The sequence below is a fragment of the Tauraco erythrolophus genome, chromosome 24 (assembly GCF_009769465.1).
Source record: "Tauraco erythrolophus isolate bTauEry1 chromosome 24, bTauEry1.pri, whole genome shotgun sequence".
In the NCBI taxonomy this organism is placed as follows: Eukaryota; Metazoa; Chordata; class Aves; order Musophagiformes; family Musophagidae; genus Tauraco; species Tauraco erythrolophus.
Genome location: NC_141488.1, coordinates 4,635,723 through 4,651,434, shown reverse-complemented (window position 1 = coordinate 4,651,434; position 15,712 = coordinate 4,635,723). Strand labels below are relative to the sequence as shown.

General features: G+C 51.2%; 1 protein-coding gene across 2 annotated transcripts in view; it reads left to right on the top strand.

The window, feature by feature from the left end:
- Positions 1-1,271: 1,271 nt before the first annotated feature.
- Positions 1,272-15,712, top strand: part of ARID1A (AT-rich interaction domain 1A) — a 60,024-nt gene continuing 45,583 nt past the window's right edge. For both annotated transcript variants that reach the window (XM_086625966.1, XM_086625965.1), the window contains exon 1: positions 1,272-2,423. In XM_086625966.1, the coding sequence (XP_086482092.1) occupies positions 1,272-2,423 (1,152 nt within the window). The remainder of the gene's footprint in view (positions 2,424-15,712) is intronic.

The following is a 15,712-nucleotide window of genomic DNA, read 5'->3' as shown; positions in this document are numbered from 1 at the left end:
ATTCTCATTTCACCTTTTGACAGCTGGGGAGCTTCAGCACCGCGTTACCCTTTGCGATTGCCAGAGCATCCTGTCTCGTTGCTTAACGTGTTGTGTCTAGACACGTTCAGGTGGTTTTGGTTCTCCCCATCCAGTCGCGCCCGAGGGAGTTCCTGGTTCAGTGCCCACTGCCCTCGCTTTGGCAGGAGCTGGACTTTCTTGGATGTCCGTGTGTGCAGTTAAAGTTCTGGCGTGCCGCCAACACCTGTTCCAGAGGGACACAACCAGCGGAGAGGAAATGACAACCGCTAAGAGTTTGCAAAGGCTAATTCTAAATGGAATTTCTAGGGACAAAGAAGAGGCACTTTGTTAACCCACGGGCCATCTCCCCACCGAGACCTCAGAACTGGTGGCCGGCAACGAGGCCCCGCGCCCTCGCCGCTCTCCCGGAGGACTCTCGCTGGAGGACGTCGCCTCCCTGCCCCGGGAAGTGCCCCGGCGAGGTAAGGGAGGCCGCTCTCCCCGTGCCCCAGCGCCGCCAGCTCCCTCGCCTTTCGCTGGGGTTCGCAGCCCCGGGCCGCTGCCCGCCCCTGGGCTCGGTGCCGGTGCCCCGCGCCGCGCTCGGCGCCCGGGCTCGGCTCCGCGGATCCGCTGCGGGTTTTGCGTGCGGCAGGCTCCGCCGCGCCGAGCCGCCAGCGGCCGGGGCCGGCCCGCTCCTCCTTTGTGACGGGGGGGAGGCTCCCGTCCGGGCCGCGCTGCGCTCCGCTCCGGGTTTGGCAGGCGGCCGCGGCGCTGGGTAAAATGGCAGTGCTGAGCCTCGTGTCGGAGTGAGCCCCACTCGGCGGACCAGAGTCGGGAGCTGCCGCGCGGCTCGCCCAGCCCGGCCCCGCCGCCGCTCGGCCCGGCTCCGGGGACGGCGCCCGCCCGCCCGCCGTGTCCCCCCTCCCTCCCTCCCGCCTCTCCCGCACCGGGAGCCCCGTCCCGGGTCCCCCCCCCCCCCCCCACCCCCCCCCTCCTCCTCCTTCCCCCCCACTCCCTCCTCCTCCCCTTTCTCCGCCGGCTGCAACCGAGGAGGTACAGCGGGGCCAGGCCCCGGGAAGCCCAGCCCAGCGGAGCCCTCCCCGCCTCGCCAACCAGGCCGGGGGGGAATGAGCCCCCGCTGCCCTGAAGAGCCCGCCGCCGCCTGAGCGGGGAGCAGCAGAGCAGCGAGGCCTCACGCCGGCCGGCCAGGCAGGGAGCAGCTCGGGGGGACCGGTCCGGGGGGGGGTGGCTGGGTGGGGAGGGGGGGGATCATGGCTGCTCAGGTCGCCCCCGCCGCCGCCAGCAGCCTGGGCGCCCCGGCTCCATCCGAGCTGAAGAAAGCGGAGGCGCAGCAGCGGGATTGTCCCCCGGAGGAGGCGGGGGGTGAGGCGGCGGCGGAGCGCGGCGGCGGCGAGAAGCAGGCGGAGAGCGAGGGCCCCACGGGGAAGGAGCTGCAGGACGGGGCCGAGAGCAACGGAGGGGGCGCAGGGGCCGAGTCCGACCTGAAGAGCTCGAACGGGAACCCGGGCCCCAGGCCCGCCGCTGCCGCCGCCACCCTGAACAATAACCTCCCGGAGCCGCCCGGTGGCGGCGGCAGCAGCGACGGGGTGGGGGCGCCGCAGCAGCAGCAGCCGCCGCAGCAGCCTCCCCCTTCCCACCCGGCCGCCTTGCCCCCGCCAGCCTACGGCTTCGGGCAGCCCTACGGCCGGGGCGCCCAGGCTGCTGCCGCCGCCGCCGCCGCTGCGGCCGCCGCCGCTGCCTTCCACCAACATGGCGGACAACAAAGCCCTGGCATGGCAGCGCTGCAGAGCGGGGGCCTGGAGCAGTCCTACCCGGGGCCGGCGGGAGCCCCCGCGGGGCCGCCCCCTCCCCAGAACTCGCACGGCGGCGCCGAGCACGGCTTCCCCAACCACCAGTACAACTCCTACTATGCGGCCGGGGCCGGGCGCAGCGCCGGTTCCTACCCGCCTCCCCCCCAGGCCTACGCCCTGAGCTCCCCCCGGGGCAGCGCGCAGAGCTCCGCTCCGGCGGCCGCCGGCGCCAAGTCCCCCGCCGCCGCCGCCGCCTTCCAGCAGCAGCGCTTCGGGGTCATGGGGCCCTCGGCCGCCGGCGGCGCAGGAGGAGGAGGGGGCGCCACCCCGCAGCCCACGGCCACCCCCACCCTCAACCAGCTCCTCACCTCCCCCAGCTCCGCCCGCGGCTACCAGGGGTACCCCGGGGGCGACTATAGCGGCGGGCCGCAGGACGGGGGAGCCGCCGCCAAGGGCCCGGCCGCAGCGGAGATGGTCTCGCAGTACGGCGGGGGCAACAGCCAGGGCTGGGCCGCGGCGTCCGGCGGGGCCCCGCCGAGGAGCCACCACGCGCCCATGAGCCCCGGGAGCAGCGGCGGCGGCGGAGGACAGTCCCTCGGCAGGAGCCAGCAGGTAACGGCGGGGCGGCGTGAGGCGGGCGGCCGGCGCGCCCGGGGGGGGGGGGGGGGAACGGGAGCGGACCGGGACGGGACCGGGCCGGGCCGGGGGCGGCGTGGGGCTGAGGGCTCGGGGTGGGGGGAACGGCGCCTCTCCCGCGGGTTCCCCCCGGCGGGCCGGCGCTGCCGGGGAGCTGCCATTGTCTGTGCCTGCTCGCTCGCTCTAAAATGGCTGCCTCGCCGCCTTCCCTTCCTCCCTCCCCAGCCTTTGTGCGAGGCTCCCGGCGAGCGGCCGCCCTTCTCCCCGCGGCCCCGGCCCGCTGGGGGGACTCTGGCGGGGGAGCAGGTCGGCCGCCCCCGGCGGAGGGCGGCGAGGGGCTGCCGAGGCCGGGCGCGGGGGGCCAGGGCTGCGGGCGCGCCCGCCCGGGCCAACGCGTGGCCCCGGCCGCCGCCATCCGCGCCGCCGCCCCGACCGCGCCGTCCGGCTCCCTTGGGCGGCCCCGCCGGCCCTCGCCCCGGGGGGGGGGTCCGCACCCTTCGGCGGGGACCGGCGAGGTCCGCGCGGGCGGCCGCGGGTCGGCCCGGGCGGTCGGGGCCATCTTCCCGGGCGAGCGCGCCGCGGGGCCGGTGGCTGGGAGCGCCGGTAAAGAGCTCGGCGATGGGAGCAGCGAGTGCAGATCGCTTTGGTTTGGGATTTGAATTATGGAGGTAAAATCCTTCTGTCAAAGCCAGGAGACAGTTGGTCTTAGGTTGACATCCTATCTGTGATCTGATTGGCTCCCCATCTCCTGCTCTTGGCCATTTATAATTGCCTCTGATGTAATGGTACAACAATCCTGATGAGCTCATAAACTTTTACACTCGGCTTCTCCGCCAGCCCCGGGCCCGCGGCGGCTCCGCTCGCTGCCTCCCGGTCCCCCTCCGCCGGAACCGGCCGTGACCTTGAGGCGGTCGGGTGTCAGCCCCGCACCGGCGGGCGGGCGGCCCCAGACAGGCTGCCCTTGTTGCTTTGTGCCCGAAACAAAAGAGGAGGCGATGGCGTTTTGTTTGTACCTTGGGTTTATTTTGCTGGCGATGTTTTATCCAGCCGGGAATAGGGTCTGTGTTGTCGGAACCGTGGCGGAGCTGATCCGCACAATGGGCTGGCTGTTTGTTTTGGTTATGTGACTTTCCCGTTGGTATAAATGATTGCTTTGATGGATCTGAGGATGCGTTTGTTCCTGGCTAATTTCGGCCTTTTTCAAAACTGGGGCTGTTTGGATTCTTTATTAGATGGAGAATGTGGGGGGTTCTGGGGTATGTTACAGCCTTAAGAAGGAAAAAAAAAAAACCACCACCAAACAACAAAACAATCAAAACCAAAGTTGTGGCTGAAGCACCAGAAATGGTGAATTATCAATTTACGTTCAGTAGAGCTTTAGTATAGGACAGGCCTGAGCCTCCAACCATGTGTCTCAGGGCACGTTTTGACTTACTTTGAGCGAGCGCTCGTGTCGCTCCTGCCCCTCATAAATAACGAGACTTATTACAGACGTTCAGATGCTGATCGTGGTCAGGCTCAACAGTGTCACAACTCTTTGCTTTTCAGAGGAGTGCAAATAGGAAGAACGAGCCTGAGAATTACGTTTATTGTTGTATGTGTAGAATAACCCACTTGCTGGAAACATGGATGCAGAGGAGAAAGCAGTACAGCGTACACACATCAGACATTTTAGATACAGGAGGAAGAGGTGCTGGTGTCTAATATCTGGAAAACCTTGATTAAAACCACGTTACTTTCTGTGTGTAGACATGCATCTCTAAGGCCTGTCGTGGCCTCGTGCAGGACTGACAGACTTCCCTTTTCGTTCTGCGTACTTTGCTCTAACTTCAGGCCCCGGATCGGAGACATTTGATACTGCGGAGTGTGACACGCAGCCTCCAGAGTTTCCCTTCTTGCTCGGTGCTTCTCTGGTGTCCATCTGAAAACTGCTTAATTTTTGTTCCTTGATTACCAAAGGCAATGTCTCCTTCAGTGTCTTGAATTACTTAATTGTCTTTTCTGTCAGATTGAAATAGTGCTCTCTAAGAGAGTGGATCTTATCTCTGCTGTGGTCATCAAACTGCCCAACGGTAACTGGTAGTGAGTATTCGATTATCCTCAGTGAAGATTTCAGCTCCGCAGGAACACGTTCGTATGTAGCTGCAATATGTTCGGACAAATGTCACGGACGCAGTGGTGTTTACTTGAAGGTACTCTTTGTATCCTGAGAAATTTCAATTTAGATAAAACGTGCTACAATATGGTGCCGGATTGAACTCTTCAAGCAGGTGTTTTACTACAGCACATATCTGACAAAAGTGTACTTCTCTCAGTATTCTGATACGAATTTGTAAAAGAAGCTTATTTTGTCTTGGAAAATGAATTTAACTTCATTCCACGAGCTGCTGATATATAGCGTATTAGTGATATCCGAGTAACTAGTCCCATAAACTGGAATTATTAATGAATAGTCGTTCTGAGAATCAGTTGAACTTTAGGTAGCACAAATAGTGTATATAAAGAGTAAACCAACAATCCTCCCATCCCGAAAACCAAACAACTCCCCCAAAATCCTTTTTGTGCCAAGGATTATTGGACTCAAACTGACAATTACTTTTTTTTTTTTTTTTCCCCTGCTGGAAAAAGAAAAGAACAGACTTATCTAGCACGATGAAAAAAGCTCCCACATGTCATCTGTCCTGCCCACAAGAAATGGTTGATTAATAATAATAATACTCCAGCCCTAAATTACAGCTTCCTTTTGCTGTGTACTCTGTTAAATTCCGTAGATTGGAGGAACTTAAAGCTTTGTGTCTTTTTGTCTTGTGCAGTGATGAACAGAGTGGGTACTTATCACCTAACTTCTGAGAAACTCTGGGAGAGCGAGAGAACGTAATTCATCTCACCAAACCCTAGCGAGAGAAGCATCTCCGGGTGCAGGCTTGGAGAAGATGATGTGGGAAGAGCGTGAGGTTCCTCTCCTCAGGAATCCTTGGGATACTAAACCTGAGGTTTTGGGGACGGGAAACAGGATGATGCAGAAAAGAGAAGTGCCTTTAATTCTCGATAGCTGGAAAATGTGGACTAGGATCAAGAGATCAGAATGGCTGTTTTACAGTGTGTGGGATGAGAAATCTGTGGTTTTTCTGTGGGAATGACTGGTAAGAAACAAGGCCAGGGATCTTAGTTTTCAATTTTTCCAGCTCTATCATGTATTTGTTTCCACCCCCTTCATCTCAGAGCATGTAGCAGCTCTTAATAATACGCTGTCTCTCCCAGTGTCTTGGGACTTAAGGGAAACTGCTTAAGAGATAGGACTTTCCTCCCTTCAATGGATGGGCGTTTCTCATGGTACACACTTTCGCTGCAACAGATGATGTCTCCTGTAGCAGGAGATGTCTTTGGATTGCATTAAACATTGGTGTGCTCGATAACCTCCCTGTAGGTGCATGGACATCTCTACGCCTCTATTGCAAGTTCAGTGTAGGCAGTTTAAAAATCATATGTTAATAAAAAAACGCAGTTGGGCCTGTTGCCATACAATAGCTATTTTGTGTTGACTTAGAGCTCAACTTCAGTAGCGAGTGAGGCATGAAAAATGTTGTTGAAAATATGTTTTTTAAACTAAATTGGCACCAAATGGCTCTGTGCTGCCAATGAGCTGTGATGTCTTGGAATGGGAAATTGAGACCTGGCTCCTGTTGGCTTGTGTCGCAGGGTTTTTCCCTGCTTAGCATTGTAACGTTAGGAGCCGTTGAATTGCTCGCGAGGTGTAGGAGGCACTGGATCTTTCCAACAAAAAGGAGAGCAGTACATCTTTTCTGGGGTAGGGTTCACCTCCGAATGAGGGGTTTTTAGGCCTTCTCTGATTTAGAAAAAAGTAGGAAAATTGTGCTAGTTTAATTTTGTTGTTGAGATCTAGTTAATTCTGGTGTAGACGTTCCAGGTTTTGCTGGCTTACCTTTTTGAATAGTCAGCGCTTGTCTGGAGTAAACTAGGGGTTGCCTGATTCTGTGAAATCTCTTGATTTTTGAAATACCGTCTTCCTGATGCTCGGTTTTGAGGTGACCAATGTTTCCAGGCAGGATATGTGTAGGATACAGGACAGTAAACCTCAATTCTGACTCTCAGCTGGAGCTTATTTTTCCTGCCCTTATCACCACCAGTTTACTGGGAAACCTGGGACAAACCACACCATTGTTCTGTCGTGTTTTTTTCCTCGGTGAAATAGGGTTAGCAAGGCTTTCCTACCTGCCTTTTCCCAAGTATAAATGAAATGCTCTGTCAATCCTTATTTATTATCTGGGCTACACAGAGGGTTTCTACATACGGTGTCTCTTGGAGTCGTGTTGTTGGTTGCAAGACAGAAATGTGATTTCTGCGAGGTTATATGTTTGGCTTTCGGGCCTTTTTTTTTTTTTTTTTTTTGTTTGGAATACTTGCTGGTTTCCTAAAACTATCTGTCCAGTTTAATTCCTTTTACCTGCTACAACTTCTGTTTCCTGAAGCGGCTGCTCGACAAACAGGCAGAACCTCTTCCCTGTTCTGAAATAATATTAGAAACTGGGGTTGGGGGAAGCGTGAGAATCAAATGTTCTGTTATGTGGCTGTGTCTTACTGTTCTCGTGAGCTTGGTGTGTTCATAATACTTGGGTTCTTTCTGTAGCCTTGCTTGGTGACGCTGGTTAATGAATACCACGTTAAGGAAGTGTTACATGAGACTCTGTTAAGGGTCTTACATGAAGACTGTATTAAAAAACCCAGCAGCTTTCCTTCAGAGAGAAACTGATGTCTAAAATTAGGCTAAATAGTGCAGCCGTTTGTTTTATCTGCTACCTCATGTGCGACTTTTCCACCATTTTTCTTCCTACTCTTTTCAAGGGAACACCACCAACTTGGAAATCCAGTTTTTACCCTACGAATCTGAATCTGTGATCTCTGTAATTAAAATATTAGAGGAGAAAGATGCCCTTTCCAGTTTTTACTCTGTGTATTTGAAATTCTTTGTCTAGTCAGTTTGATTTCTTTTTTGAATTGCAACTCCTGTGTGATGGATTGCTCTGGGGAAAAGCTCATCAGCATGCCATTGCCCAATTCCTGCCAAGAATGTTTGAACCTCTCGAGTAGCAGCAGTAGCAAAGCAGAAACCGAAGGCAGGCAGGCGTAATTACGGGGAGGGGAATGAAAAAGATAAGCTTGTCAGTATTTAGCGTTGCTGTTAGAGCTACTTGCTTTTTCTTCTGGAAGGGTCCTTAAACCATCAGCAAGGGTGCAAAATAGTATCTCCCTTTTTGTTCTGGTGGAAAAAAGAAAGGAAACGTTTTTCCTGGGAAAACATGTTTTTGAAAAGTCCTGCAAAAGTTTTTCTGTCATGTGCTGATTTCAAGAAGTTGAACCTTTAATTTATCTGGGGGTTGTGCATGTGCAGTGGTAAAACTGTACTAGAGGTCTGTTAGCCAAAGCCATATATCTCCAGCTCGAAGTGAATGACAGGTGGGATTGCAGGAAAAAAGCCGTTTCTTTGGCACGCTGGACCAAAACTGACGTGCGTCCTGTCTGGGTCCTGCTGTCCACCTGTTCCTGGATGACACAAGAGGAGTCGATGCCTTTTTGTTTTTCGTTTTAGTGGCTGGAAAAGCAGAGAAGTTGGTCGCTTAAAGAGAGACCGTGTGTATTTCCTGTGGGCTCCGAAAGGCCATGCTGTGCTTGTAAATTGATTCCAGCAAAATTCCAATCATAAATTTAATGTCATCTCTGCTGTATTGAGTGTGTGTTTATCATTCTTAAGGCTGAACTTCAGTAGAAACTAAGTTTCAGGCAGTCTTTTGTTTCCCCCTGGTACGTAGGGGAGGAACACGAGGTCTGAAGTTCTTACAATGACGGTTTTTCAGCGGAAGCAGCTGAGATGCTGATGTGGGAACTTGCCAAGGTGAGGCACTAAGGCTGGGACAGGGTGGAGAATGGAATATAGGTCTTCTGAGTCTCATCCCGTGCTGTAAGCATGAGACCATCTTTCCTCCCTGACGTGGTTATAGCTGAATAAGACCCTTTTAATGGAGTTTTGTGCTTAAACAGCAGCACCCAAGCCTGCCCTCGGAGACTCCTAGGACAAAAGCAGCAGGGCTGGAACAGGAGGAGCTGCTTCTCTCAGGACTGAGCTCATGTACATATTTTACCAGTTCCTGTAGTGTCTTAATCGGATGGCAATATATATTAACATATGGATGAGGGAGGGGTTCTCATTTCTTACTTTTCTTCTGTGCACCTGCACTCCCAGTGTTATAACTCAGCAGTTCAGTTGTGCAACTTGAGCATTTTTGAGCTTTTTTGGACTACATCGAGAAGAGCGTTTCCAGGTTTGCTGTGATGTTCTTTCTAGAGTATTTCTGAGTTTAAGTGACAGCTCAGTAAGTATTTACATGATGTAGGTGTGAGCATTCTGTAGTGAAATGTAAAGGGTGCTACATAATGATAGGTAAACTTAATAAAAGCTACTTAAGAATATCTCTGCAAATAATTTTTTTTGCTTTGTATGTTCAGAACAAAGTGATAACTGTAGCTAGAATCTAGTTTCTGATAATGTTCTTTTTTATTTTTATGAGAGAAAAAGGGACAGAAACGGGTAGGAGCAAATAGAGAAGGGGATCAGTTCTTTCTGTTAACACTTACAGTAAAGAAATTTCTTTATAAGAGAGCAGGAGGGTGGAGGTAGAGAGTTTGTGTGTTAATTCCTGGGAAATTCTCGTGAAAATTTTGTGTAAATAAAAGTTTGTGTAAATGACTCTGAAAAAGCTACTGCACCATTACAGTTTTTGGCATTTCATGAGATAACCAGCATGTCATTATTAAGTTAACTATAGTAGTTGAAGCTCTTCCAAGGACAAATTCAACTGCTACTACCTTTTTATTTTCTTTTTTTTACCCTTTTCTTCAACTTGAGGAACTTCTCTTCCTCCTGGATAATTAATATTATGCCCAAACTATCTCAAGAAGCTGCCAGTTACACGTGGGGAATAGTTTTTAGAGCAGCTGGGGGGGGCTGTGACACAGCTGGTATCCCCCCTGCATGGAGCAGAGCCCCTTGCTTGCTCCTGCTGTGGGCTTGCCCTGGGTTTTGGGGCTGCCTTTGGCCACGTGGTGAACCAGAGGGGATGGAAGGACGCTTGTATGTTTTTGGTGGGATGTGATGGTGGCGTCCTGGATGTGGCTGGAAGCAGTGGTCGCCGATGTCAGACCGTGGCCAAAGGTAGCTGCGACTTTCCATCCTGAGAGATCCTATGACTCCTCCCACAGAGAAATTCTTGAAGTTCGGAGGACTTTGGAATTTCCCCTGGGGAGAATTACTGGGTTAAACAAGTAGTTTCCCCCTCCCTTCCACTCCCTTGTGAAATTTCATTCAGGTTTGACTAAAAGAAGCCCTGAAAATCACCATTTCCCTTCTGATGTCAGCACCGTTCTGGCACTCTGCCTGCGAGTAACTGCACGGGGATGTTGTAAACCTGCGCGCAGGCCACAGCCACGGCTGCAGCTGCACCTCCAGGCGCCGTGGTGGGAGACCTGCTCCATCCCAGCCGGGGCTGGGCTGTGGGATATGCTCAGACAGTGCATGGCACGGCCAGCTCGAACTGTCAGCAGTGGGTTTGTACGTACGGAACACCGTGAGTGTCCGGAGCAGTGTGAATGCCGTCTGAGAAGCACGAGGCACAGAAGAGAAGGGGGACCTGCTCTGAAAATGGCCATTCTGTTTTGGGTTTGATGTTTTGGGTGAGGAGAATGTGCAAAGTGGCCTGTGCTGCCTGCAGAATCTTGCTGTGGGTTTGTTGCTGGCGTTATCTTTGTAGGTGATTATGTTTTTCTTGTTCAGCAGAGGTCTGGATCTGAATCTGAAAGGTCATCTAGGCCGCTGTCCTGCTTCAGGGCAGCATCAGCTGTGCTGAGAACAGGGCAGACCGCGACAAACGCCATGGAGGTGCCTCATTCTGTTTGTGCTGTGCTACCCTTAGCATTGGACATTAGGAAAAATACTCTGACTCGTATCAGCTCGAGTATCTCTTGTTGTCCTGGTCTCTCTAGGTATGAAGAACAGAGGCAGAAGTGTATGGTAATCTGCTTTTAAACGTGTGGCTTCCTGCCTGTCCCCTAGTTCCTTGAGATAAACTTGCTGGTTAAATTGCAAAATGTCTCCCTTTACTTCCAGATTACTGTGCTTGCTGGGGATTTCATTGAAGGGTTGGACTGTCCTGCTTTGCCACCTGAACTTCTTCCAGGGTCCCGGAGTTGGCTGGGCTCCCTCTGTGCTTCCCTGTGTGGGATCCTTCCCGTAGGCTTGTTTGGAGTTTCGTGCTTCATAACAGTCTGATGATGGACTTAAAGTCCAAATGACTGTAGGACTATGCACCCTGTACAAGTTTAGGAGGAGAATCTGGTATTCATTAACTGTGTGTAAATAATTAAACCACTGCCAGACTAGGTGGTCTTCCCTCAGACATGCTCCTTGTGAAACACTTTGAAGAAAAGTTCTTACCTCTGTGCAGAAGATATGTTGATAGAGTGGAAGCGCTGGAATTAGTTGAAACTTGATTTTTTTTTTTTTTCCTTTTTTCTTTAAAATAAATATCTCTGACTTTGGAGCTGACATTGCTAAGCAAGGAAGAGGCTTCCCATTCAAGGCCAGTTTACTGAGTGTGATCACGTGTTCCCAGAAACTGCCTTTTTGTTGTGCTGTGGCTGCACGTGCTGTGTCAGTGGTCTAAGGAGTACGAGAGTCCTGCCCTTCAGGCTGGGGTAGCTGTGTGGGTGGGGTTTTCCTTTTTTATTAAAAAAAAAACCCCAAACTCATTTGCTTACTGTTGCGTGGGGGGTTGTGCTAATTGTAGTGCTTTGGACCCCTGAAAAGGATTCTGCTGCATAAACACATTTGAACATTTATTTTTTTTAAATTGCGTGGGGATAATTGGACAGTATTGTGATAGGAAGCGTTTAAGTATCAAAGCATCTCCTCCTCTTTCAGTTTATCATGATGTCCCAGTGAGGCTACCATGAGCAGTTCTCCGCATCGCAGAAGCCTGTCCGTGCCTCCGCACCCTGCAGCTGGGTGCACGGGAGATCTTCAGAGTAGGAGCTCGAAGCCATATCTCAAAATCAAGGTTAATTCTATAACTGCTCGGTCATACTTTCTCTCTGGACGTGGGGTTACACCTGGAAAAGTTTTCTTTGTTTTTGCAAAAAATCATCTTGCCGGGAATGTCATTTCTAGCTGCCTATGGGCAGAACGTGGCTCCCCTGGAACAGGGAACTGGGGAAGGGACTCACAGGTGGCGAGTGTGCTAATCCTGGATGGAGGTTCATAATGGAAGTGGTATAAAAAGCGCTCTTACTCAGCTCACACTCTGGAAGAGAAGCAAAATGCCTGGCTATCTGCTCTTGGAGGTGCAGAAGAGACCGACAGACCTATCTCAAATATCCCACCTGCCTGTACTTTAAAGATGTTTCTGAAGTGCCTCCTCTGGCCTTTCTGTTCCGTTCACAAGGCACGACAGCGTTGCAAAAGCTTGTTTCCACGTTAATTGTGATTGATTACCTTGCAATCTAGGACAAGATTTCCTTTGAAAAGCTGTATGCCGATCTGGTGTCAGGAATTAAAATCAGATGAAGTGATTAGTGTTCTATGAAATATCCCAGGGCAGTTGAGTGCTCCTCGGCCCTCAGCTGTGTTTTGGCCCTTAACCCTTGCCTCCCTTCTCCTTCTTGGAGCAAGGTGCTAAATCTGCCTGCACACTCAGGCGAGTAACTCATTAGGCGTGTTGTATCAGGAGATCGTGGTATAATTTGCTGCTGAGCTTCAGAGTGTAGATTTACTGGCTTTAATGATGAATGCAGAGTGTGCTGAAGGCGCACTGTGTCAAGGCAGCGGTGGTGCTCGTACCGAATGGTGAACGTGTGTTAAGGTTAGCTTTAAATCTGATCACTCTGTAAATGGCAATAAACTGCTCAGAGTTGTCGCTGCTGTCAAGGTGCAGTCATGTCTCATCTTCCTTCTCTCATATGAGTTGTCTTGCAGTTTCTCGTTATACCTGTTCCTGAAACCAGTGAAGACTTTGCAGCGTTGGCTGTTCCTCCTCCCCCCATGGCATTGGCACAGTTACGAATTTTTGTATCTTCTCACCAGCTGCCAGCACACGCTCCTTTTAACTTGCTAAGCAACTCCCCACGTCGTTCGTTCTGCTTCAGGTGGAAGCTGGATTTTTCTGGGCGTAGATGGAAGAAAAGCCCAAGGACAGAAGTGAGCGTGGAGTTGTGGACCCAGGCTCCAAATATCACTGCAACAAAGTGCTGGTGGGCTTTTTTTTTTTAAAAATAAAATATTATTTGTGAGGACCTTGTGCCACTGTGGGGCTGGGATTCGTGTTGGGTTTGCCGAGTGTAGTGAACCTGAATCACCACGGCGTTGGCTCAATGAAGGCTCTGGTAGTGTGTCTTCACTGCTGTCTGGGAGCCAGCTTGGCTGCAGCTCTGAGTTTCTTGCCTTGTGTAGTGTTTTCATATCCCTCAACCTCCTCCTCTCTTCTTACCAACGCAGGCATGACAGCAGCTCTGCTTTCTGGATACTAATAGATCATTTGGGTATAAATACTGGAGATCGGTTGTTGCTTGCTGCAAGGTTACTGAGTGCATCCTTGGTAAATGCAGATGGTAACTTGTCATTACTGCAATTTTAAATATTTTTGGTTCCGTGGAACTGAAGTAGAGTCTTGAGGACTGAGTTTTAAGGCTAAAATAAGAGGAGGCTCAATAAAATCCACAAAAATAGCTTCCAAGTTTGTCATCTGCTGTGATGAGAAGTAACTTTTCTTCTTCCTATTAGCCAAACAAAGCTTTGTTACCTTGTATCGTGATGGATCCCTCCTGTAGGATACTGTGGTGGAGTCGGGAGGGATGGACAGGGTTTAAGGTATACTTCCACTCAGAGGGTAATGAGGCACTGGAGAAGTTGTGGCTGCCCATCCCTGGCAGTGTTCAAGGCCAGGTTGGATGAGGCTTTTGGCAACCTGGTGTAGTGGAAGGTGTCCCTGCCCATGGCAGGGGGGTTGGAACTGGGTGATCTTTGAGGTCCCTTCCAACCCAAACCATTCTATGGTTCTGTGATTCTATACTGGGTTGCTTCCTAATGAGGTGGCACTCGGACTGACTCCAGTGCCATACAAAAGACACGGTGAACATCAGCTGCTGTCCTGTAACTGAGGTATGTCTGAGATCCTCTTGCAATAATGAACGGATCGTTACCCTGGGCTCCCGGCTGGGATAAGGGTGTGTCTTTGGATGGTTACAGCTGCCTGGTCCACGTTACCCCGTCGCAGAGCAGAGGCGATGTCCATCACTGAACTCTGAGTTTGAATTCAAGGTCTGGGAGGCAAGGGCGATGGAGCACGGAGTTTTGTGCTAACTTGAACTGAGATTGCCTGTTCCTTCCACAGACTCATGCCAAAACACAGATTTCTTGGATTATTTTGATCTTCCTTTATTTTGCAGTATACACGCCTTTAAATAAATTCAGTTATTCTGCAGAAGGAAGGGAAAATAATTCTGAAACGTGGCTTGTAGAAGCTACAGGCCCCGACATGCAGCTCTTACTAAAGCAGGCAGCTGCTCTGGACGAGATGGAGCTCTGCACGCTGAGATGAGGTGGCATCCGACAGCTCTACCTCTCTCTTACAATGAGCGTGGCTGCGTCCTCCTCCATCTTCATGTTGTGTGCAGGAGGAGAGTTGGGGCCGCTGGAGAATTGTTGTGTTTTAGAGCCCTGGCCTGATCCCAAGATGCCTCTCAGATATGCCCTTAACCAGCCTGGTGCAGTAAGAGGTCATGGGAATTTGCCTGTCCAGTTGAGTCTGTTCAGCCACCATTTTTACTCTGATGTAAAATGAGGCAAATTTGCAAAGTGATGAGATATTCAAATACAGATTGAGCTTTCAGACAGACACAAGTGGGTAGAAGCCTGCAATGCTGCCTTTTATGACGAGGAATGATGAAGAACTAGCAAGAAATTGTTTTTAGAAAGCTGGGAGGCTGTGCTGGAGGTGTCTTACCAACTCTTGAGTGTGTACCGGGACCCATCAGATTTCTGTACAGGAAGGACTTCTAATTCATTGATAAAACTAACTTTGTTCAAAGTAAATTCTAGTGAGCCTCTTGCATCAGGTCTTCCTTCAGTCCTAGAGTTTTTGAAAACGTCCACCGTGTTCGGTAGCGGAAGATATCTGTCCGTGAGATCTGTGTTGCGTGTTGGAAAGGAAACGGGGGTTACGGGGAATCAGCTGGATGTCTGAAGTTTGCCACAGGTCGCAGTTGTCTGGATGTATATGCGGAGCTTCCGAAGCCCTTTCAGGTTTTCAGTGGTGCTCAGTGCAAATATTTGCATCTTGCTAGCGATCTGGAACAGCTGCTCTCTTACCGATGGAAATTAGATCGCTTAAGTAGTGGTGACAGTGTATTTTGCTCTTCCACCCTAGCCCTTGCTCCTCTTGCTTTTTTTGTGGCTTGCTCTTGGCACAGTCCCGTTTCCGTGGCACAACATGAGCTTGCTTGCTCCTTCTAGTGTGCGAGTAGGCCTGGAACGAAAATGCTGTAATGAGACACTTCACCGTCTTTCTGTTGACTTGTCTCCAGTTCATTAGAGCAGACGTAGGAGGTTGGCTAAACTTAAAGCCTGATTTAATATTCAGGAAGGAAATTTCTTTCCATCTTAAAAGGAACACCACCGCGTTACAACTATCACATGTTCCTTGGGATCATCTCCCGTGGAGCTGGGATGCAGTTTTCTTTACATCTTGGTGTTGCTTAGGTTTTGGAAGGAGGCAACAGTGGCACTTCGGAAATCTTGGGGTGAGCTGGTTGAGCAGTGTGCTTCTAAAGAGAGTTGAAGTCTGAGAGTGAGGGGCAGCTACTTACCTGATTATTTGGATGGAAGGAAATGACATTTTCCTGCTTAAATATGAATTGAAATTATTGGAGATGTTTGAGATCACACTGCCCTTCTAAATAGGAAACTGCATAATCTGACTCCAGCTACCTGTAAAACATCTATAAATTTCACTAGTCTCCAGCTGTTGCAAAAAAAAATCCCAATCCTTTGTTAATTTTGCCTGCATTTAATTCAGTAAATAGCGTTTGTCGGAATCTCCAGCCACGTTGAAATAACCATGTAGGCAGCTGTCAGCTCCGGCTTCCTCGTCAGTGTGTGTCTGATAAGGAACCGATTGCCCAGCCAGGTCATCTGGTTGCTG